This window comes from Haplochromis burtoni, unplaced genomic scaffold, assembly GCF_018398535.1.
Source record: "Haplochromis burtoni strain Fernald_Lab_line unplaced genomic scaffold, NCSU_Asbu1 Contig_89, whole genome shotgun sequence".
In the NCBI taxonomy this organism is placed as follows: Eukaryota; Metazoa; Chordata; class Actinopteri; order Cichliformes; family Cichlidae; genus Haplochromis; species Haplochromis burtoni.
The window spans coordinates 1,091,323-1,116,731 of record NW_024582450.1 but is presented as its reverse complement, the minus strand read 5'-3'; the positions used below and the strand labels follow the sequence as shown (position 1 = coordinate 1,116,731).

At 41.3% G+C, this 25,409-nt stretch overlaps 2 protein-coding genes across 2 annotated transcripts; one reads left to right on the top strand and one right to left on the bottom strand.

Moving 5' to 3' along the window:
* Positions 1–181: 181 nt before the first annotated feature.
* On the bottom strand, positions 182–2,280 carry marcksb (myristoylated alanine-rich protein kinase C substrate b). Its single transcript, XM_005934293.3, has 2 exons — positions 1,880–2,280; positions 182–858 (listed from the first exon to the last, which is right to left on the bottom strand). The coding sequence occupies exons 1-2, from the start codon at positions 1,973–1,975 to the stop codon at positions 292–294; spliced, it is 663 nt and encodes a 220-aa protein (XP_005934355.1). The 5' UTR covers positions 1,976–2,280; the 3' UTR covers positions 182–291.
* Positions 2,281–6,074: 3,794 nt separating this feature from the next.
* Positions 6,075–25,184, top strand: fyna (FYN proto-oncogene, Src family tyrosine kinase a). The gene is made up of 12 exons (XM_005934294.2): positions 6,075–6,255; positions 14,292–14,548; positions 16,696–16,792; positions 18,712–18,810; positions 19,034–19,137; positions 19,330–19,479; positions 19,602–19,766; positions 20,336–20,515; positions 20,886–20,962; positions 21,347–21,500; positions 22,892–23,023; positions 23,604–25,184. The coding sequence occupies exons 2-12, from the start codon at positions 14,302–14,304 to the stop codon at positions 23,810–23,812; spliced, it is 1,614 nt and encodes a 537-aa protein (XP_005934356.1). The 5' UTR covers positions 6,075–6,255; positions 14,292–14,301; the 3' UTR covers positions 23,813–25,184.
* The last annotated feature ends 225 nt before the right edge of the window (positions 25,185–25,409 follow it).

Sequence of the window (25,409 nt, the reverse complement as noted above, 5' to 3'; positions counted from 1 at the left end):
AAAAAAAAAAGTAAAAATTCCCACTCACATTTGCACTCTCACACTCACCCATATCACAAATGCAAGCACCAATAAGCAGTGAGGAAGCAGCACACTCTCCATTACACCTCCTGTCCATCACTGCCAGGGACATTGCAGTTATGGATGAGATGGTTGCAGAGTAGTAAACAAACACTAAAGCAAAAAAAACAAAAACAAAAAAAAAAAAAATCCCTGGTTTTAGACAAAGTCCTCGCATTCCTTCAGATGGGCTACATTGTCTCCTTCATTCTGTTGTCTGGTTCAGCAGGATTACTCGGCGGCAGCAGCAGCTTCTGGACTGGCTGCCGTTTCTGGCTCAGTAGGTGAAGCTTCAGCTGGCTTTTCCTCTCCTGCGGCTTCCTCTGCCTTCCCCTCCTCGGCCTTTGGCTCCTCAGCTGCAGCTTCCTTGGCTTCCTCGCCGGCCTCATCTGGCTTGGCCTCTTCAGTAGGTGCCTCAGATGTCGCCTTCTCCCCTTCGGCTGGTTCTGCTGCTGCTCCCGCCACCGCACCGTCCTCTGTCGCCTCTTCGGACTCTTTCTTGGTCTTCTTGAAAGAGAAGCCACTGAGCTTGAAGGACGGTTTCTTGAAAGAGAAACGCTTTTTCTTCTGCTTGCCATCCTCGCTAGTAGATGGAGTGCCTTCCTCAGGTTTGGCAGAAGCTTCTCCATTTGTGGCGGCAGGCTCCTTCTCTCCATTGGCTTCGGCACCCTCTACCTTTTCACCTTCTTCTTTTGGTGCCTCCTCAGTAGGAGTGCTTCCATTGGCCTGCACTTCGGCTTTGTTGACTTCCTCTGTAGCAGGAGAAGTATCCCCGTTGGTCTTGGCATGGCCATTTTCCTGGAAGAAAACAGAATAAAAATGAAATTACTGAACATGAACTTATTTAAGTTCATTAGGTCAAACACACTCATAAGTGTGTGCAGGGCTATCCCCTGCAAAGCCTGGTGTCCTGTGATATTTAATTATACTCACAGACTAGCAGTAACCAATAAGAAAAAGCTCCTTAAACTGCAACAACATCTGTTACCAGGAGAGTGACGACAGATCTGTGGCTTACAGCAGTAGGCTAGTTGCTTAGACGGTAGTACAACCGGGATCCACGAGGTGGCGTTCAGATTGAAGCCAGTGGAAACAACATAGGAATTCGCAACCCCCCCCAATCATCTCATCCCTTCCTTTAAATGCCCCGTGTAGTCCACCAATGTGCACCATTTTAAAATTTTCATGCACTTAGCTCATCCTACTCTTTTCTGCTTTTTATAGTTTGCGGATTCTGCGGCCCGCGTCTGCAAAAGAACAAAAAAACCGTGGCTCATTTCGTCAATCTGGCAACAAAGGCGTGGTACCGTTTTTTAAAATGGCCATGCCACATTGAGAGCGGCCACAAACCCCTGCTGCACACATTTCAACCAAATGAATAAGCACAGGCGCAATGTTTAGACACAGGAGCCGCAGAACAGCTGCGATTATTTTACAAACAATTTAAAAAGAAAACGATTTTTAAATAATTCTGCGATCATCACTCACTGGAATAGTTGTGCAGCAACATTCAGGCATTTTTTTGTAGGATGAATTAAAAAAATACATTTGTGTATCAATTTAAATGATTTCACTTAAAAGTTTTGATATATAGTTTAAATGCGTTAGAGAAAATAACCTGAAACTGTGCATTTGCCGGTGAAAAACGTGCAGGCCTACATGTGGCCACTTTCCCTGAAAGCCGGTGAGCGTGGAGATGCGCTACAGGGAACATTGAGCACACCATTGACGCAACACATTGCTAAATTGAGGCAAAATTCCGCGTGCGCAATTAAGATCTGAATCATTCTTTTCAACAACAAAAAAGCCACAAAACTACCTGTCCGTTCGTTTTTGCTGCAACGGCTGCACCTTCTGCTGGCTGTTCCACGGCGGCTTCCTCTTTTCCAGCGGTTTTGGAGATTTGTGCTCCCATGCTTTTGTTCCAACAAAGGGACCCAACCGATGAAATGAATGAACAAAGACCGCAAGCTTCCTCCCCAGAAAAATCAAGTCAAACGCCGACTCCCCCTTCTGCAACCGAAACCGAGGAATCAGCACGGAATCACGATGACCACAAAGGGACGTGCGAGCGCTTGCACAAGGAAAAAGTAGCTAAGGTGCGAAAGACGCGAATTCTTTCGATTTTTTTCCCCGAACGGAGTTCCTTAATGGAGAAATTGGCCCTGCCGCAAATGAGATGCGGAGTACAACGCCCAAGTCCGCTGATGAATGGGCAATGGGGCTATGACGACAAAGCAATCCGGTCTCCACCAATCAAAAGTCCGAAATCCCAAAGAGTGGGGAGGTCATGGAGTGGCTGGGAGTGGGGGGGCACGGACAATAGGAGAGACACAAAAACATGGCTTACAACTTGTTTTTTCTTTTCTTTTCTTTTCCCAGAAACTTGATGTTCCGTGTTTTGGTTTATATTGAGCATAAGGTTTAGATTAGACATATCTGATGATTCTCCCCTGGAAAAGTGCAAAATATTTGCTTGCACATAAACATGGCCACTGATTTGCACTGAAAAATGTCTGTTCTCTGTACCGGTAAATATTTTGTTTTGTCTAATTTCTAAGTGCATGATAACGGCGATTGTGTGCAACACAGCAATCATGTATATTTTTTACATATGTGTAATATTTTATAGAAAACACGGCTTACACTTTAACCTAATTTGGCTGCAACAAAGAGCCCTAAAACTGTTCATCACAGCTTGTAAATGAATGCAAGCCCTCCAAACAACAGTATGTTCTGAAGGCTGGGTTGACTAAGCATCACTCAGCTGGTCTCACCTTATGTCATCATGGCACCCTACTGACATACGCCCCACTCAGTAAACAGACATCCCCTGTTACTATAAGCCCATGTGCCCAAAACTTCTCTTATCCCTCTTCTTGCATAATAGTGTCTTGTCTGCTCCTTGCAGCGGGAGCATCCCAGTGACCCAGATATAATGAGAGTTTATGGCTCTCTGCTGCTGTCTGCTCCAGCAGCCTGCAGTGCTCTAACTCCACCAGCAGCCACAAGTCTCCTCTCTCTGCTAGAGCTGCATGACCCACATCTCCATGGTTACTGTTAGTCCAAAATGGCTGCAAGGAAGAGGCAGTGCATTTGCTGAATAGGGCTTTAGAGATGGTGACTCTGGGAGGTGGAGAAGCAGGGTGAGAGTGGAGTGAAGACGGCCCGGCAAAGCACTCAGCAGTTTGTGGATTAGGGTGCCTTCTTTAACCCACCCTCAGCAGCCTAACTAGGCCACACTCATTGTTGTTATATTTTGATTAAATGCAAAGCTGTAGCATAATTATGATGAGCTGCCATAAATATGATAACATGGGGAGAAAGCATAAAGATGTTTGTTTAACTTTCATTCTTTTTAACAGGCCACATTTTTAAGTCAGCATCTACATTTATCAGTATCACAGTTTATTGTGATCATTTGTTTGCTTTTGTCAAATTCATAGAGTAGTTACACTATCCTAGTTAAATAAAAATAAATACAAAATATAGAGTTTTAGTATAAAAGCACTTATTTCTTTTTATTGTTAATAGCCATGCTAAAACCCAAGGGAGTATACAGCTCACATACAGAACCATGAAGCATTTTAAGCTCATTTCCAGTAACAACTATTGCTATCCTGAGTTTTTTTTTAATGAATATTTCTGGTCAGACACATATAACAGACAAAATGTGAGTTTCTTCATATCCTATTAAAGCTGAAGAGCTGAACCAATTAGCCAGCTGCCACAAAATATGGATGAAATTTGAAGTCTGTATAATTACGGCGAGCTGTTCTTTTGTTTTTTCTTTATTTTCTTAATTTTATTGTCTTTTATTTTTATTCATTTGGCAGTGGCAGGTTTGGTTTTTAGTTCCTGTCTTTATGTCAGAGTGTATATGAGCAAATCATTATTTGTGACTACTGTGAATAAAAATGTTATCATTTTTTATAGATAGCTGATAAATACTAACAGCTGAAAAACTGAATGAATGTTAAGTGAATGAAGGAAATTTATGAAATTTATTTATGAAAATGTCCAAATCATTTGTCATTAGTAAGAGTGACATGAGGGTGCTTATACATTGCTTACCTGGGCAAACGATGGTAACAGGATGAGGAGAAGGCAAGCAAATGGAGGCAGTTTTGTGCTCCTGCCAATGTTGTACTGGGAAATCCTGCGATCTGACTTTCATGTGGACGTTGCTTTGACATGTACTGCCCACCTTCTCTTCACAGCAGCAGCATTTCTTGATAGCAGTGCACCCACACGGTGGTTTGAAGGCTATGGAAAAGAGTTCAAGGTGTTGATTTGGACTCCAAAATCCCCAGAAGTCCAGTCTGTAGTCAAGTTCACAGACCACAGGACAACTTCAGAGCTCTTGTGGATTCTGTACCTCAGCGGGTCAGGGCTTGAAAGCACAAGGGGACTTACACAGATGATTGATGGATGCACACTGAAACACTCTTACTTTAGTGCAGTACGCATGGAAACAAAAGTACTGTAACTTTATTGGACTTCCCTTCAAGTGCAATATTCAGTGTAACATTGTCACTGTGATCATCAAAAACCTTTTATAGAAGTCATGTGATTGATTTAGACTATAGGTGTCAAACATAGGACCTGTTGGCCAGACCCGCCTTGGCAAAGGGCTGAACAGCACTTGTACTTAAAGAAAAGGGAGCATGGTGTATGTGTAGATAAAATTATTTAGGGGAATCGTTTTTCTGTTATCATCCACTTGGATTGTACAGATTGGATTGTATTTGGACAAGGAACTAAAAGGAATTAGATTGTATATAAGGGTATATAAGGGTAAAACTTACGGCAGAGGTAGCCTGAAGATAGCCTGAAGTTTCACAACCCAGTGGATGAATATCTGATTTCCCAAAAAGCTAATTCTGTTCATCTGGACATACAGTTGTTTGTATGTGTGTGTTTTGGATGAATAAGTGTTTTAATCTGTCTTTTGTATAGACCTAATTTCCATTTTTAGGTAGCATACAGAATGTTTTTTCTTTCTGTTAAAAGGGAGTTTTCCTTCCCACTCTCGCCAAGTGCTTCCTCATAGAGTATTGGGACTGAATGGGTTAACAAGTCTGAAACTGAAGGAATGCAAAGTAAATGGAGGTTAGAGGTCAGCATTGGGATTCATTACTAAAGCATAAGTGGTCAATTCTGAATGACTACTGTCTTCATTGCATGTTTAATTTTCACAAAACATTCCCAATCAATGCTGAAATTTTGCTGGTGTGTCATTATTGCAACAGAAGAGAAACAGATTTTCATGTGTGTACTGTATACTCTCTGTCTGATATTCATCAAAATAATAATAAAAAAAATCAACAATTATTTAAAATATTTTTAAGTCTTTCAAACAAAAAACTCATGCAAACTATATATAATTGTATTTATATAATATAATTGCACTGATCCCTTTAATTATTTCAATAAATAAAAACGCTACAGATGTGTTGAATTTCATTTTGCATCATATCTGTGCATCTGTGTTTTACTCGCACTAAAAGGCGAAAGAAGCCACTAAAGAGAGCTCTACGTTACTTGAACAAAAACAGAGAATTTGCCAACCTTGCCCTGTTTTTCAGTCATACTCCAAACAGGAGGAGGTGCCCGGCCACACATTGTAATCTCTCATTGGAGGAAAGCGGTGTCAGTCGAAGCTACTGGTCGGTGTGGATCCGCATCAAGCGTACGCAATAACATCTGCGTCAAGACAACCAGAGACAGACCCAACAATAAAACACCATATGCTGCCCAAAATAAAACCACCCTAGCAGTTTACTTTTCTAAATAAGTATTTTAGTGGCTTATTATTGTTTGAAAGCGATAAGAAGTAGTGGAACTACTAAATCTTGAAATACCTTGAATTAATTTTGGTTCCACAAACATGCCTTTTAGCGTTGCTTTCGTGCAATATCGATTTTTACAAAAAGCTTTGCCAACCAGGAGATTTATTTTGATAGTACTTGGCGGAAGCTGCAGTTTTACTGTGGTGAACTTGACCCCCTGCGCCTTCGTCATCATCCGTACACACGGCGGCGACAGGAGCTCCTGTATCGGCAGGGACGGGTCTCCCACCGCTATTCTCTGTCTGTGCGGAGGAAAAACACTGACAGAGAAGAAAGACGACCGCGAATTTCCTCCACGAAGCTCCCTCTGGAAACTCCGATGGATTAATTTGATTTTTCTGCGGTGAGCGCGCTTTTCTTTTTCTTCTGTTGAATTTCAATTGGTGCGCCAGCCTTGTCCCCTATTTTGCGCTGTGGAAAGCGAGTTGAATTCATCTCGAGAGGGAGAGAGGCAGAGAGAGCAGATGAGATAAATAACACATTTTGAGTGGCTGCAGTCACGCCAATCTTTACTCCGAGTCTTCCTCGGAGGGCTGGCTTTGTGTGGTTTGCGTAAACATTGCCCTCGTTGAGGAAAAGACTGGGAGAGCGGTGATGGTGACTGTGGATGATGTTTTGCAGTGATTCTGGAGAGGGGGCTCTTGTGTTGCAGCAGGGATGGATGCGCTGCAGAACAGAGCTGACCACTGAGGCCATGCACACACACACACCTAATAAACGCCAGGCTGGCCTTCGGACAGCCTCTTAATTGTTTACCTCCACAGGAATTATCATATGCTTTGAGTTAATTGCATTGCCACGCTGCTAAACATCCAATTAAAGCTGTTCCAGTCGGGTTATCTCATGTGTCTGGAGGTGCAGCCATCCATCTTGTGAGCAAACACTGGGGATGATATGTGTGAGCTAACCCCACTGTTACCCATGTGCAATAAGTTAGTCAGCAGTTATTGTTTTGGTTGTTAAATTGTTCAGTCAGCTCCCTGAAGGCCTGAGTTCAGCCTGCCTATGAATGAGTGCACAATTGGTGTGCATGGTATGTATTAAATTTGAATGAAAGGAGTTGGATGTTGTGCTTCGTGGACCGTGCACTTTTCCCCCTTCAGGCTCTCTCTCCCTTATACATAGTTCAACCTGCTGGCTCATAATCTGCCAAACCTGAAATAAGTTATAAAGAAATGCAGATGCTTTTCAAAATAAGGCTCAGTTGATAACTTTAGTTTAAGACCATTTTGTTGGTTTTTAAGATTTTTGGAAGGTGTTGGTTTGTTTTGACATCTACTGTGATGATTATCATTGTAAAATTAATCTGTCAAGCAGCAGAAAATAAATTAGCACTTAACTGTAAAATCATCATTAAGCCACATTTGAAGATATTTTTCTAGTTTCTAAAATGTGAGCATTTTCCATTATTCTAAATATTTAGGAAGACTTAGTTGTTTGGGGGTCTGAAAAAAATCAGGTTTCATTGATGGAAATTGCAGTGGGTATATTTTTTTGTATTCTGATGTTTTGGGCACTAAACTAATGAAAAGTGTAAAACAGCCACACATTTTTAGCATTTTTTTATTAATAATATAAATAAATCAAACAAGTTGCAATTTATTTCTTTTTTTGGGGGGGTTGCATCTGCTAATTGGCTTATCGTTGTAGATCTGCGTCCAGCACTTGTGCGCCATGTGGCTCGTGCCAGTGTTTTACACTTTCCATCAACTCAAGTGCGATTTTTAGTTCTGCCAGAAACCTTCCATCCTCCGTTCCTGTAAACCCACCTCATCATGATTTCCACTGGATTCTTGCATCGACCATTACCCTCCACTGGCACAAGATTTGGAAAGAATCATTTCAACCCTCAGTTCAGACTGTCAGGCAGAAGCAGCAAGAATCTGCTCTGGTATCTGGATAACACTTTTTTCCTGTTTGGAAAGTGTTCACCTAGTCTGCACTGGTCTCGCTGACTGAATAGACATACACAATGGGATCGGTGATTTAACAACATGACTCAAGAAGCTCAAGTATAGACACTGTGACACTAAAACACAGCTAGGCTTAAACCCACACGCACGTACTGTATGAATCTCAGCTGCGTGTTTTATAACTAGCTCTGTTCATTCAGCACACGAAGAATGCTTTGAAAGCTTTAACAGTGTTTCATTGTGCTCATAATCTTGTAGCAGAGTGAAAAGTGGCCATTGTCTCGTTGTTGATACACTGAATGAACTCGGTTGTCTGACACAAGCAAATGTTGTAACTATTCAGAGAATGGCAGCCATAAGGAGGAGATTGTCAGCGTTGTACTAAATCCAGCAAACATAACAGTGGGTTTCACGTGCATTCAAATGTCACACAGCTTTTTTTAAAAAGGAAAAAAAAGATCCTCTGTTGGTTCGTTGGTCTCGTCTTTGTTCCATGATCAGAACGTTGAATTATGGAGTTGAATAAGGTCACAGTGAGTGCGATGCCAGTGGGAGGCATGTGGGAAGTTTGACCTTGTTTTGTGCCTTGTCAGTGATCTGAGTGTAAAAGGACCCCCACACTTCAACTTAAACAGGATACCTTTTAAGAAGATGTGTTGAATTGCAAAATAGACTGAGGAAAGACTGCATTCTGGAGGGATTTGTTAGTTCGTAGAGGTTAAATTATCACAACATTGCCAGATGTAATGCTCAATTGACCATAATTTCCACAGTTTATTAGTCAAAGCCACGTTTCAATTTGTTTTTCTAAGCTGAAATAATATCTTGTAAACTTGTTACCATTAGGTTCACATGTAGCAATTACTCTGCAGACTTGTATGATTATTTTATATTGTAGCATTAAGACTTTATTGATCTCCAGAGAGTGAGAGATTAATAAGGTTACAGCATTTTAAGAAAAATCTAAAAACATAAAAATTACTTAAAATGATGAAATGATTGAAGGACTTGCTGAAGTCAGTCAGTTGCACGTAATGTTACATACTTTCCCTGAGCTCAAAGTTATGCACAGATAGATACATATTTCATAATCTTGTAACACTTAGGAAATCGTCAGATGTTCCCTTTTTAGAAGCTGCAGATGTTACACTCATTCTTACGTAATTCTTAATGAAATAATTGTTGCTGTTTAGGGAATTTCAGTCTTTTTTTTTTAGTCTTACACATCCAATTATCTTTTTTGTTCTTGCTCGTAACACAAATCAGACTGCAGATATATTTGTTTTTCAGGCCTGACTGAGTCTCTCTTGGTAAATCCATCAGTTAGTCTGTGCGACCCTGACATGTCTGTCCTTTTAATATAGTATATTGATTGCAGCTTTACTCCAAATGACCCACTATCTCATTATGGCCTCCAGCGCTATGACTGTTGTTATGGATGATTAACACTCGAGCTTGTGCGGCATCAAAATAAAGGCTTTCATTTGGGTAAATTAATTTCCAGTTGAGCCGAGCGTTGTGACAGATAAAGTAAAGCTGACCCCGTTGCTGTGTGTTTGGTACCCGTTCAAAAAAAACTGCTTGTTCAGTGGTGCATTTGATAAAATAGTGTGAAAGCCGATAGTTACTAAAAAACAGGTTGTGGATTTACCTGTGGTGGTAGGCGTGATGGAAGTCACTGCAGAGGGTGTCCTGCAGCGATATTCACAGATATTCCTAAAATTCCTCACATTTTTTGATGTTTCAGTTTACATATGTTCCATGAACACCTCATTTATGGTCAGCTTCTTTAAAAAAAAAAAAAAAAAAAAAACAACTCAACATTTTAACACAGATTTTGTGAAAATTAAACCAAAAACACAAACAGCAGAAAACTGCAATTTATTGTCCACTTGAGGCTTGCTCTAAAAGGAGTTGGTTTCAGTCCAATTTACAGCTGATGGTAAATGGTATGTAGCAAAAACGTTTTAACACGTTTTTGGTAAAAAACTTGAGGCCTCTCACCTTTTCCTTCTCTTTGGCTTTTGAATTAACTCTTACAGCACATTGCAATCTTGTCCCCGAAGGACCTTCCTGATCACGCCATTGTCATTCTCTCTACAGCAAGCTGCTCATTTGGGTCTGAAAATAGCGTGATGATTGCTATTGCAGAGGCTGAGGTGGTCATGCAATACCCAGGCTGTGCCATGAAAGGGAACAAGCCCCGAGGCTTTGACGCCATCATCTGCTGGTTTGGTGTGGGGGGTTTGAGTAGACTTGCGTGTGTCTGTGTCCATCTCCACCATGATGAAATGCAGCGAGAGCACCAATCTAAAACTTATGTTGTGATCTCATACGTAGTGTTGACTCGTGTGTAACCGGAGAGCAGAAATGTATCTATGATGAACGCTCGTGAAACTCTTATTAAATTACCGTGTAAATGTGAAAAGCTGCTGATTCACCGACTCATCTAAAGGATTCTTTATCTTGTAAATATGAGATTATTAATTGGAATCGCAACACAGACATGATTTAATGTTTACAAATACACACTGTGCAATAAAAAGACCACACAGGGAACATGTATGAATACTATATTAAGGCAAAATGTTATAGATTCTGTGCAGCTGAATGGTAAATGTATGCTAAAGCTACAGTAGTCCCTAGTCTTTTTAACTTGAAGAGCAAGATTTTCATAATCCCCACAGGCAGCACAACGACATGAGATTTCCCCTCATTTACTCTGATCCCTGCAGGAGTGGAGGCAGTGCTATTTCAATCACTTGAGTTGAAGAGAAAATCCACCAGAAATCAGACTTCACCTGCTCAGTTAATATATTCTGGTGCTACGTTAGTCTTATTAACGCCACGTTTAGAGGTTTTTGTATCGACGGGGAAGGTGAGTAAAGAAATGCAGTAACTATGGGAAGTTAACATTCGTGGCCTTGATATTGTTTTTCTCTCTGTTGTGTATTCATAAGAATTTATTTTTATTTTCAATGCCTGACTACCTCAGGTCACCTCTGTCATTCGCGTGGACTTCGGGCACGGTCTTGTTAAATACAGTCATGTGATAGTTCCAATTTCTAAAACGAAGTACCCTCATGATTCAGTAGTTTGTAGTAGAACAACCTTTAGAAGTTATAACTTGAAGTAGACGTTTTCTGTATGACTCACTTTCTTACATCATTGCGGTGGAATTTTTGCTCAATTTTCTTTTCAAAGATTCAGTTCATTGAGGTTTTTAGACATTTGTTTATGCTCAGCTGCCTTAAGGTCCCACCACGGCATTTCAGTCCGACTGAGGTCTGGACTTCGACTGGGCCGTTACAACACTTTAACCCAAATGGCCAAGCTTTAGCTGTCAGACAGATGGCCTCACATTTAACTTTAGAATACTTTCATATGCAGAGAAGTTCATGGTCGAGTCAGTGACTGCAAGGTGCCCAGGTCCTCTGGCTGCAAAACAAGCCCAAATCACCCCCCCTCCCCCACCGTGCTTGACAGTTGGTGTTTGTGCTGGTATGCCTCGTATCTCCAAACATGGCTCTGTGTGTTATAGCCAAACATCTCTACTGTCCTTTAGACAGATGAGACCACTTCTGAGGCCACTTCTGTTTTAGACATTTTGTAGTTTGTTCAGATTCAACTTTGCAAACGTAAGCTGTGCTGTCATGTCCTTTTTAGAGAGAAGAGGCTTTTTCCTGGCAACCCTTCCAAACAAGCCATACTCATTCAGTCTTTTTCTAACTTTACAGTCATGAACTTTAATATTTAATAGCTAACTGAGGCCTGCAGAGTCTTTTGGGGTTTTTTGCAGTTTCTCCAACCATTGAAGAGTCTGACCTTGGGCTGAATTTACTGGGACGTCCACTGTGGCATTGCATTACCCACACACCTGAATGCTTCAGTTATATGGACAAAACGTTTTCACATAACTGTACATTCATAGCTTTCCTGGCCAAATAAATACTGTAATGTCCCAAGCCGAGTGACAGTACTGGATATGTGGTTTTCTTTGTTTTTGTTTTTTTATTTTAAATTATTTGAATTGGACTGAAATCACGACGTGTCCCAGTCCTCCTTTTTTCTTTCTCCATACAATTTTGAGCCCTGATGAATTCACACTCATCGCCACCCAGTGTTAACTTGGTTTGGAGGCTGTCTTTGGTTACTGTCAGCTGTCCCGATACTAATGAAATCACTGCAACATGTTGAAAAGACACGTTTTGAGCTGTGGAAAATCAATTCATTCTGCTGTGTTTGTAGTACTGCTGCTTCTTCTCCTCAGTGAATTGTTAGAGCGGATCCCCTTTTTGTTTTATATCAGTTCTCAGATGTCGATTAAAAAGTCAGAAAATACCCATCACAACATCCTGAAGTCTTCATTTACTTGCTTTGTCCAGCAAAAAAAGATAAAACAAACAGCAAAACCAAGTGTGGAAGCACTGAAAAGTCCACATATTCACTTTGAATATTGCTTTGATTTGTTCAAGGTTGGCTAAGTTCTCTTTTGACTAATCTTATGCATTTGCTTATTAGAAATACCGAGCCATTCATATATAGGATTTTTACATTTAAATATATCAGCTGTACTTTAGAGCAACATGCTGTAAATACCAGAAGATTGGAGATATAAATATAGATGTCAAAACAGATTATTTTATATCTGAAGGATTATTGGAGACGCAACAGCAGCCGTGCTTCTTGTATTTCTGTCTGCGGTCTCTGCTTCGGTCAGAGCTTATACTGTAATGCTGCTGGGCTCGTTTCTTCTTCTGCGTATTTTATGGGGTTTTATTGGCAGTAATGAATCACAGTGATGTCGGTCTCTCTGCAGCAGTTACGTCCTTTTGTTACTTAAGCAAACTGGAGCTAAGCTGTATAGTGTGGCAATAATGAAATCCTGTATACAGAAGGAAAACTCCGTTTTTGGTGTCAGAGTCCCTCTTGGTACTTTTTCCATACAGGCAACACAGCAAGGATTTTTCTTGTCGAATGAATGAATACAATTTTTATGCAGCAGAATTAGTTTTTCTAGCTGGTTAATCATCAGATGTAACGTGATCTTTCAGAGAAATCTGACCTCAGGCTTAGCTTCTTCTGGACCAAACTGCTCTCTCTGAAGTATAATAGATAAGCATTGATGGGTTTACAACAACTTACACTTGAAAACCACTTTTGGTGTTTTGCAACTTTGCAACAACAATAATCATTTCAAGATTTTGACACTGCACCATCATGTGACCTCTTCTCAAAGAGGGCATTATTTCCCGTTCATCTGATACGTTCATGCATTTTCTCCTCATCTACATATAGTGCTTGACTTGTTACATTCTGCAGCATTTTCTCCCACTGTGCAGCAAGTGACACATCTGTTTGCACTTTTTGCCTGTGCAGGCATTAAAGTTTCTTGCTAGTAAATGTAAAACAGGCCTGAAGGGTTTGATCTTATACTGTGTAGCTTTGCTTGTAAGCATTAAGCACCAGTCCTTCAAAAACAAGCCTGTGGTTCCTGCTTGTTTTCTGCTTGGAAAATAGTTTCCTTAGAAAGACGTGCTTATTTTCCAATATTAGCAACATTACCTGGTGTATAAAGGCAGATTGTGCTTTTTGGGGGGTTATACAGCTGGGGTAAAGAGCACTGGGATGATTTCCCTTGTCCTCGATCTGTTGCAGTGTTGACTTTTGTTCCGAACACCACCTCTCTCCATTCACCGACACTGTAAACAAGTATGTTTCCAATTAGCTGCCTCTGAAGTCAGCTGCCTGCTTATGCCATTGAAAGACAGCGCTGCTGCCGGGGCCCTCTTTTTAGACATGCTGAACCGGTTTCACGAGCTTCCAGGGCTTAAAGGGGGGGGTTGGGGAGTGGGACACGGCGAGCCGAAATGTTCATTAACTTAACTGGGTCTGCAAAGACGGTAAGGCTCTTTTTAATTGACAAAGCAGAAAGCAGGCTGTGTCCCTCATTTCAAAAACTGGTTTATCTTTGCTTTAGTGAGGACAAATGTTCCATCAGCGCGCGTGCGCGTGGCTCCTTGTAAAGCAAACAAAAATAAAGTAAATGCTCTCTTGTAAAGTCAGTGGCTCGGTGTAGACTCTTCTCCTCAGTGTGGTCATGCAATCAGATGGAAAAGTAAACTGTGATAAGTAGGGCCATTAAATTGTTTTACGGCCAGTTTAACTGGATATTCTCAGCATAAAGCATTAATGCGAGCGTACATATGCAGCGGTCATATTTACCGAGCACATACAGCTGTGGTGCATTGTGTTCCTCCATTTAATTAGTAATGCATCTTTTAAAGCGTCGTGTTTAATTTCAGCCTAATTGAAAGATTTTTCAGAAGACTCTGTGGAGCTCTCAAAGGAAGCTCTGAAATAATGGGAATATTGAATCATAATTTCCCCAGTGGAGACGGCTTTTGAGCTATTATTTTACCTAAGTGCTAATTCCATCTCGCTCTCTTTCTCTCTCCACCCACAGACAGTAGAGAATGGGCTGTGTCCAATGTAAGGATAAAGAAGCAGCAAAACTCACTGATGACCGGGAGACCAGCCTTTCGCACAACTCGGGCTACCGCTATGGGTCCGACCCCACTCCGCAGCACTACCCCAGCTTTGGGGTCACCACCATTCCCAACTACAACAACTTCCACAGCGCAGCCTCGCAGGGAGTCACTGTGTTCGGAGGAGTCCACACGTCCTCGCAGTCTGGGACCCTTCGGTCTCGGGGAGGCACAGGTAATATTAGACTGTGAATGCATGTGAGCTACTTTACATGTCTTAAAAATATTTGTCACCTTTTAAAGGGCTAATGTGCATAAAAACTGCAAATAAACGGAACATTTGCATAATTTGAAAATAATTTGAACCTGAAAAATACATGAATAGAAAATATCACATTTTAAAAATGATATGAATTTGGTTGCCCGGAATAAATTCACTGAGTACCCTGTTGGAAGATAAACTTACATGCTGTTAAGTAATGGGTCAAATTACAAATAAAATGTTTAATTTAAACTGTCTAAAAATGTCTCTGAAGGCTGCTAGCTGCCGGGTAGGATGGATCCATTCTTTCATGTTGTTGTGTGCTCACAGAGCCAGGTGGCTTTATGAGTTACTGTTGTTTTGTCGTCAGCTCAAAGCAGTCTGGCTGTTCTCCTCTGACCTCTGGCATCATCAAGACATTTTCACCCCGAGAACTGACACTCACTGTATATTTTCTCTTTTCCGGGCCATTCTCTGCAAACCCTAGAGATGGTTGTGTGGGGAAAATCCCATCAGGTCAGCTGTTTCTGAAACACTGTGACCAGCCCATCTGGCGCCAACCACCGTGTCGTATTCAAAGTCACTTAAAGTCAAAGTCACTTAAATGACCCTTCAGTTTGAACTTCAGCAGGTCATCTTGACCATGCGTACAGGCCTAAATGCACAGACTTACTGCCATGTGACTGGCTGATTCGAGATTTGCATTAACAAGTGTATGTACAGCTTATGTTGGCTTGTCAGCTTTCTGTTCTCAGAATTACAGGCTCAACTTAAATAACGGGTGAAGTTCGTGGCTTGTGTGCCATTTACTAAATGAATAAGTGAGCCTTCTCTTGTGTGTAGTAGAGCCTCAAAATGAAAAGAAATGCCCTAAATTATGACCAGTTCCCTGTGAAGAACAATGACAGAGAGCAGACTTTTTGCTGAAGAGCGCTTCAAATGGGGAGAAATAAGCTTTACACTCTTTTGCTCAAAATTTGAAAGCTTCGTATCATCAGATTTATAAATCGCCACCATCCTTGCTTTGATGTCTGTGACGTACTTTGAACCCTTTTTGCGGTTGAATAAAACCAACATCTTTGAAATTGCCGTCGCCAGCTCGCATGAACAAGAAACTACTCTAAGAGGGGGAATGAGAAATAAAATGCATGTCTAATTTGTACAGTGAAGACTTGAGGGGTAAGAAACTGAAACTATAACAGATGTAGAGCCGAAACTTGATCTGATCTGCAATGACCTCAACGGACAGTGTGCAGATTTGGTCGACATTAGGATTGCAGCTTGGAGGATTTAGATCAAATCAGAAAATGAACACTTACAGTTTTAGGCTTATTAACAGATACTGGCAGATTTTTGATTGGCTTCCCTCATCTAGACCATGATAGCACCAAGTAGTATCTATATTTGCTCGTTAGGTCTGCAGTTTTATGTTAGTTAAGTAGGCATCACAAGTCAGTTAATAACAAAAGTTGTTTTTGTGAAATCTTTTTTACCCCATCAACTTTTTTTATTATATTTTTTGCCTTTTTAGAGTCTAATTGCTCCTTTCTTGTTAAACTGAGATCATACAGCTGTCATTAAGGTATCAGGACATAAATCCAAATCAGTTAGTGGCAAAGAGTTTGCTTCTGTAAGCTAAGCTTTGTGTCACACCTGTAGCAATTAGCTTTTTAATATGAATGTTTTACTTTATTTGAAAAAATAAAATGTCCCACACAAGTCCTTAAAAGTAAAACATCACCATAAATCACAAACTGCGCTGAAACATCTCAAGAGTCTCCAAATTGTTGCTTTTATTTAAAATTTCTATAAGCGAAAAACTCCCACAATTCTTTTTAAGTTAGCGCTGCTAGTGAGATGTTTGGAAAGATAAAAGAGTAGATTGTGTGTATTTGGACATGAAATGATCTGGAATATATTTTTTAATTTGTTTTGTTTCTAAGGTGAAAATAATGCAGCAGATGGGGTGTAAAGAATAAACAAAGAAGGCAGTAATATTTATTGCCGTTACATAAGCCCCATGTGTTAGACAGATGAACAGTAAAAATGGAATGAAAAACCCACCGCCATAATATTTCAGCCACATAACCGCCACATGCAACATTTTTGTTTTGCGGCAGGGGTGACTCTCTTTGTGGCCCTTTATGATTATGAAGCCAGGACCGAGGATGACCTCAGCTTCAGAAAAGGGGAGAGGTTCCAGATCCTCAACAGCACGTAAGTGTGAAAACATCTGCATGACAGCACCAAAAGGGTGGTGGTTGTGTTTTCCTTCTCTGGTCCGGCTGTAACAAACGTTACACCGGCACCAATCTGACAGACTTAACCGGGTCTGTGAGGTTCTTGGATTCTCCTCACTTTTTGTGTAACTACAGTGATTTGTGTTGCTTTATCGCATCTTTATAGGAGAATTAAACAGTCAGACCATACTTGCGGGCTGTGCGTGGGCGTTTCCCATGGTAAATGCTGACTGACATCTGAGAGCCTCTGTTCTGTCTCCCTGTCATTTTGTGTTTTCTCTTTCGCTGAATCCTAACCAAGCATTTCCCCTAAATCCAACCAGTTATCTCAGCTACTCATGACAGTCAAACTTCAGTCCCTAACTCCAAACGGAATGGGAGGTCCTGCGGGAAACATACACTCACCAGCCACTTCATTAGGTGCACCTTCAGAACTGCCTTAATTCATTGTGACATAGATTCATCAAAGTGCTGCAGAGACTTTGGTCCATATTTACATGACAGCATGACACAGTTCTTGCAGATTTGTTGGCTGCACATCCATGATGTGAATTTCCCGTTATACCACATCCCAAAGGTGCTATATTGGACTGAGATGTGGTGACCGTGGAGGCCATTTGAGTACAGTGAACTCGTGTTCGAGAGCCAGTTTGAGGTAATATGAGCTTTGTGACACCAGACATTATCCTGCTAAAAGCAGCATGTCAAATATGGCGCTTAAACAATGCGCATTTAGTGTTTAGGAGCCTAAACACTAGCCCACCACTAACCTAAAGTAGATCCGCGTTGTTTACACCAGATGTCTGTCCCTTCTCTTCTGACCTCTGGCATCAACAAGGCATTTTCCCGTTCAAACCATTCTCTGTAAATCCTGTTTGTGCGGGAAACTGACACCAACAACCATGCCTCGTTCAGCGTCACTTAAATCCCCTTTCCTCCCCATTCTGATGCTCAGTTTGAGCATCAACAGGTCGTCAAGACCACGTCTACATGCCTAAATGCACCGAGTTGCTGCAACGTGATTCGCTGATTAAATATGTGTGATAGAAAGCAGTTGAAAGGTGTATCTAATAAAGTGGCAACGAGTGTAATTCTTTTTTTAAACCAGGAAATGGTCTATAACAAAGGGGAACCAACAAGCTATTGCTAGAACATTTACATATTTATATATAAATAATATTAATATATATTTGCACAAGGTTGGAGGTGATTCCCACTGGATATTATTTGGGATATAAGAAGCGCATTTGTAAATGGCCTGTATTTATATAGCGCTTTACTAGTCCTTAAGGACCCCAAAGCGCTTTACATATCCAGTCATCCACCCATTCACACACAGGTGATGGCAAGCTACAGTGTAGCCACAGCCACCCTGGGGCGCACTGACAGAGGCGAGGCTGCCGGACACTGGCGCCACCGGGCCCTCTGACCACCATCAGTAGGCAACGGGTGAAGTGTCTTGCCCAAGGACACAACGACCGAGACTGTCCAAGCCGGGGCTCGAACCGGCAACCTTCCGATTACAAGGCGAACTCCCAACTCTTGAGCCACGATCGCCCCGTGGCGACAAATGAGCAGACTGTCCGAACGTTGTCCTGAAAATTATAAAGCACTCAAATCATAGTTGCGAATGAAGAGCTTCAGCTGTAGTCAAATTTATGAATTCAAAAACTGAGTTTATAATTTTAATTTCAGAATGGTTGAATCACATAAGGGTGGTCATGCACGGGGGTCTCTACATTACAACTGCTTTGTCTTAGATTTGCACTAAAACAACAGCATTCAGAGTATTAAGAACAGTGCGTTTATTTCCTTAAATGTAGTGCATCCACTCTGTTTACACGATGAGTAAATGGTGATCTAGCTCTCTGTTAAATCCACCCTCTCATTTTTCAGCGAGGGAGACTGGTGGGAGGCTCGTTCTCTCACTACAGGTGGAACTGGATACATTCCCAGCAATTACGTAGCTCCTGTGGACTCCATCCAAGCCGAGGAGTGAGTGAAACTTTTTCATTTGAGCACACGCTCTCACACACAGCCTCCACGGGTCTCCGAGGCACGGCAGCTTCATCACCAGAGAGCATAAATATTTCAGAAGCCAGCTCATTGCCTTTGTTAGATGTGACATGGTTGCACGCACAGTACAAATAGAATATTTAGGAAAGCACTGAAAACAAATTTCCCACATCTTTTTTTCCATTTCTCCTCCTTCCTTCAGCTGGTATTTTGGTAAATTGGGTCGAAAGGACGCAGAGAGGCAACTGCTCTCCAACAGCAACGCCAGAGGCACTTTCCTGATCCGTGAGAGCGAAACAACTAAAGGTACTCAAAACGAGATGGTGACTGTTTGAACGCTTTTAAACTTTAGGAAAACTGACAGGTGTTTGTACATAAGTAAAGGAGCACATTAAAGTGAAAGTAAGTAGAAGCAAATTATTTATGGATAAACCTAGAATAAGCCGTGAGACTAAAGATTGAATAACTTAAAATAACATCACAACCAATCTGTTCTAGGAGCCTACTCTCTCTCCATCCAGGACTGGGATGACGTGAAGGGAGATCACGTTAAACACTATAAAATCCGCAAACTGGATAATGGAGGCTACTACATCACCACCAGAGCCCAGTTTGAGACACTCCAGCAGCTAGTGCAGCACTACTCGGGTGAGACTCTGCTACTCAGTGTGTACAAAAACATCTTAATGGTATATTGTGTGTGGGATTTTTTTTTCTTCTTTTACACTTCCACATTTCTCATGTGACCCCAAATTGCACGGTCATTTCAGCCAGGGCTGCAGGCCTGTGCTGCAGACTGATCGTGCCGTGCCACAAAGGCATGCCTCGTCTGACCGACCTGTCTGTCAAAACCAAAGACGTGTGGGAGATCCCGCGGGAGTCGCTGCAGCTTATTAAACGCCTCGGCAATGGCCAGTTTGGAGAAGTCTGGATGGGTGTGTATCTAATTTCCTCAAATTCCAAAAATTCCATTTTGACTAGAACGCCATTTTTGAACTTGTTGTGATTTCTGAGTGGATTTAAGATTTTGGGGAGGGCTTGGGTTGTTGAACCCTGGGAAAAACAAAAGCAAGTTATTAGAATATTTCTAGCTTTATCTAATTCATCAGCATTAAAATAACATTTTGATTCATTTCTCCCATTAAAAAAAATATGTATCCATCTGTGCACGCTCTTAACCGCTTAACCAACTCAGGTTAACGGGGAAGCTTGGAGTCTGTCCCAGCTGTGACTGGGTGATAGGCGGTGTGCACCCTTGGTACAGAGAGAGACAGCCAATGCATGTATTTGGACTGTTGGAGCTCCTGAAGCAAACCCACAAAATACATGCAAACCTCAGTTTTAATTACAATCTATTATGTCATACTCTGATACACTTAATGCAACTTTCAGGGAGTATTTGTTTCTAGTTATGTGTTCTACAGATTAAGTTAAAAGAAGCATGGCCTGTTCGTTTTTTCTTTTAATTAGACTGAATGTCACATTTTGGGGTTTTTCTTCTCAGGTACGTGGAATGGCACCACCAAGGTGGCAGTGAAGACTCTTAAGCCCGGCACGATGTCACCTGAGTCCTTCCTGGAGGAAGCTCAGATAATGAAGAAGCTCCGACACGATAAGCTGGTGCAGCTCTATGCTGTGGTGTCCGAGGAACCCATCTATATAGTCACAGAGTACATGAGCAAAGGTAGAGGCTGCTTTAACAGTGTCATCATTGCATACATGCATTCATGCATGCACCTAAATAATGTTGCATAATATATATATATATAACGATCTATCTGCATAGGATGTAGAGTATGTCTCCCAGTTTGCTGTATAGCAAATGAAGTTTATTTCACATTGTGACTGTTGGGCAGGATGCATTTGCGATGGAAAAACAGATTTTCAGTTACCACAGCAATACCTAACAAACATCTCACTAAGATGTAACATTCTAGGCAGAAATCCCAGAACTGATGCAACATTAGCACAACGTGATGCTTGTAATGATGTGGCAGCCCAAGAAAACAAAAGCCTGATATCCTGACTGTATTTTTTTTTTCTTATCTTTTCAGGGAGTTTGCTTGATTTCCTGAAGGACGGCGAAGGTCGAGGCCTCAAACTGCCAAATCTAGTGGACATGGCGGCTCAGGTGTGAAAATCTTGATGCTCAGAAAACATGTTCCCAGGGAAAGATGTTTCCTTTATGAGCTTAACTGACTCTAATCATCTCCAACTGTTTCCAGTTTAGTCATTTAATCTCAGCACTGCTCATTTAAAGTCTTTTGTTTTGGTGATTTCCCAATTTTTCACACACTTTGCACAAATTCCACGTGATTCATGTTTTTTACTGAGAAAGTAAATGTATATAAAGCAAATCTGTGGGCTTTCAGTTTAGAGAGATGCTTCACTTTTGCTGTCCCGCTTTTTTAGGGTGATAACATTTGTGTAAATCTTGCTTAGCACAGATTTGATGACCTTGAAGCTATACATTGAGATGATGTTCAGTAGGGAAAAAAAACCCTCAATTTCCCAGGTGGCGGCGGGCATGGCTTATATCGAGAGGATGAACTACATCCACAGAGACCTAAGATCTGCCAACATCCTAGTCGGAGACAGCCTGGTGTGCAAGATTGCTGACTTTGGTCTGGCTAGACTCATCGAGGACAACGAATACACAGCAAGACAAGGTAGGCTTCACTCCAACACATTTTCATGAATCCATTGCTAATGCCTTCCTGCTTGTTTAAACCACAAATGAATTAAAATGACGTTGCAACAACACACAGTACAGAAACTGCAACATAGGTTCCAAACTGAAAAAACTTCCTGTCCCTGTAAATGTAGAATTTATTGTATTTGTGCCTACTTTCAAAGATGAGCAGCAGCTTTTGTGTCAGAATTGAGTAATAATTCAGTCACGTTTGAAAATGCTGACATAGTACACACACCTGTGATCTATGTGCTGATGAACTAAGATGAGATCTATGGATCACCTGGTGTGAGTACACACTTAAACTTTCTTTGTGTTTATGTTGCTTAGACATTGTAATAAAGACAATATATGACTACAGACCGTGCTTGAGAAATGTCTGTTCAGTAGCAAAGTTGTCCAGTGGTGGTTTTCTACTAGATTTCTTATGTTTCAGTGAGTCAGGTCAATTATTGACTACTACTGGGAAAAAGATTAGAAGCTTGCACATGTTTTGTCTAACTCTGTTTCTGTAGGATTCATTAAGTTCCCTGTAAACTGCCATCAGAGGAAAAATGTTGGTGGCTTGGCAAAAGGGCTTATTCCATCCAGTTTCACACACGAACACACACACATTTGTGTTTCTGTAACTTCAGAGGACATTGCTTTAACCAAAATGAATTTCATGGATACAAAACTTAAACTTTCCTGATGTTGACCCCTGACCTCTTCACCTTAAAATGCTGTTACTGACAGACTCATGTCACAACATGAGCACTTAGAGCATGCTGCTTTTCTTTTTGAGCAAGAATTTGTCTTGATGGAACCACTGGAAAGCGGATGCGCGTGTGGTTAGCGCAAAGACAACCAAAGATGTGTTTATACAGGGGTACGGTGCCGGACTTGAGACCTCTTAAAAGGGCACTTGTTTTACACGAAAATATGCCGCTGCGATTATTGTTTGAAGGATGACGAGGAAGCAGCCAAAACCTGATTCACTCCAGTGTTGTTTCCCCCCTGAGTCAGACGTGAACCACACCAGGAGGACTTCAAGCTCTGTTAGTCACTCTGTCAACATGTTCAGTCACTCATTTGGTAGAAATGAAATGTTTACTTGCTCGACTCGGGCCAAGTGCAAACTGACACGGAGATGGATAATGGAATGGTTCCGTTATTTCCCTGGTGGGATGTAATGATGTCCTTATGTGCCTGCACTAATCAAATCAGTGAAGGGAAAAAAATCAGTACAGTGAAGACTGACCTACTTTAGTCTAGGTTTTGGTGGAAGCCGCTGCTGTGTATCTTTGTGTATATCTGGAGGGATGCAGAAGCAAAATAATAAAAGTTTGAGACTGTTTGTGAAATTAATATCACCTGAATTTATTTTAGGTGCGAAGTTTCCCATAAAGTGGACCGCTCCTGAGGCTGCCCTCTACGGGAAATTCACCATCAAGTCCGACGTGTGGTCATTTGGTATCCTGCTGACAGAGCTGGTGACCAAGGGCAGAGTGCCCTATCCAGGTGAGAGTGCTGAGCTTGAGGGTTATGTAATCACCTCTCAAAACCAATCAAACTGCTGCATTCAGTTAATGCAGGCTGTGACACGAGACTTTGCATGATTTAAAAGGAAAAAAAAGCAGTAGTTAGTTGCATAATGCATTATACATAGAAATGTTCCAAGCTAATGAATGTGAATTGTTCCAGTTTCACTGACATTATAATTCCATTTTAACCTTTATATAAGCTGTCTAGTGTCTATGCGATGATTGCTGCGATGTTTTCAGTTTCCAGTGTAAGGCTTAAGGCGACACCACTTCTATGCAAAGCACTATTTCTTCAGTTCAGATCAAAACGGAAGGCTCTTTCCCGCCTTGACTGTTCACATTTTTATGCTAATCGACTATTACCCCCATCTTAATGTCACATTGCAACCAATAGTAGGTGCAGGAAGTCATCTACTAATCTGTTCCACGATACTGAAACTCAAAAGCAAAGTCTAGAGTAATGCAACTTATGGAAACGGCACAGAAAGACTGCTTACAAACTTGGTGATTTGATGGCAGCACAGCCCTAAACTCACTCTATGTGCACCTTTGTTCAGGCATGAACAACCGTGAGGTGCTGGAGCAAGTGGAGCGAGGCTACCGGATGCCGTGCCCCCAGGACTGCCCCTCGTCCCTGCATGAGCTAATGCTACAGTGCTGGAAGAAAGACCCAGAGGAGAGGCCCACCTTTGAGTACTTGCAAGCCTTTTTGGAGGACTACTTCACTGCCACTGAGCCTCAGTATCAGCCAGGGGATAACCTCTGAGCGCCGCGGCCCTCGTCTCATGTCGTTTCACCAAAATTCCACCAGAGGGAGCCAGACACCACGCGTTCTTTCTCATTCTGCGGCTCTAATGGTTTTAAAAGCTGGCAGACTCGCTTTCCAACCTTCAGACGTCATACAAACAGGACAGAGGGGTGCAAACACAGCAAAGTGACTATCAGAATTAAAAGTGACTGTCATGGATGAACGACATGAGTTCTGTTGCGTAACGTGTATGTAATGTAAATACAAATTGCTTGTTTACTTATTATCTTTTTTCTGTTTTGTATTCCTTTTGATAATTTGGAAATGTGTGATATTTTTTTTTTCTTCTTCTTTTTTTCCATTTTTAAATGTAAGGTTACATTTGTTATGGCTCAGAGAAGTGTGTGAGGCTCACAAGCTGGTTACAGATGTAGGAATAATAATTGTTGGGAATAGTTAGACACTGTGGACCAAAGTGTATCTGAAAATTAGTTTTTTCCTTTTTCTGGGAGTCCACTGACTTTTTCCTTTTTCTTTTTTCTTTTTTTATAAGGTTAATGTAACAATACTTTTCTCCTCTTCTCAAGGACTTTAGATGTACTATAACACCTGTTCTTGCCTTTTCTTGTTTAGTAATATTCTTATAATGTAAGGGAATGCCTTCATGCTTTACACACACTAACTCAGTGCATCATGGGCTCTTCCTCCCAAACTGTATGCCATCTGCACTAATATTGTGCATTCATTGCATTCCAGCTTCTGCCAGTGATCTTTTTTTTAGGACTGGCTTAAAGTGACTTTTAAGTTGAGCTTTACGTAATTCAAATGAGGACTGAACTCCTCTCTAACTGCAATCTTCGTTCAGCTGACTGCTTAGTATACTGACAGTATTTTTAAATGTATGTTGCAGATGGCAGCAGGCTGTGTAAGACTTCCACACTGTCTTTATGCTTCAACAGCCAAACAAACTGCCACTTACATGATATGAATGAAGGATGTGTACCTGTGTTTGTCCCTCCATAATGTGTATTTGAATATAACAGTTTGTGAGACCAAATACCTTTTAATTTCATTTTAAGAACATTTCAGCCAGTTAAGAGACGCAAATAATTGATTATTTCCAGGCATTAGGCTTTGGATAGCATTTCATCTTCCTTTACTATCAATCTCCTCTCACTCTTGGTGTGTAATCACATGACAATGTGCCATTTATGTGTATTTATGTTGCTCTCCACGGGTGTAAAAGTCAGCAGAAACTTTTGTATCGCTCCGTTTGCCCTGAGTTTAGTAGGTATTCAAAACTTTTGGTCTCTATTTATTGTCTCTGTCTGTTCTGCGTGCACAGCTGTTTTTGAAATAAAGAATCCTGCCATTACGACGCACTATTTAACACTGTTTGTGAAGCTCGTCTGACTGCTCCCATTCTCAAGAAATTTCAGGTTCTCAGCAACAGGCATGGTGAATAAGCAGACATGACTATTGAAAATGACAGAGTACAAATGAGCCTGTGGTTTTGTTTGTTTTTTCCCTCAGGGTGAATTTCACGCAGATGACAAGGCTGAATATGCAAATCATCGGATACATGTATGCCCTGAAGTCAAATATCAATCAGATG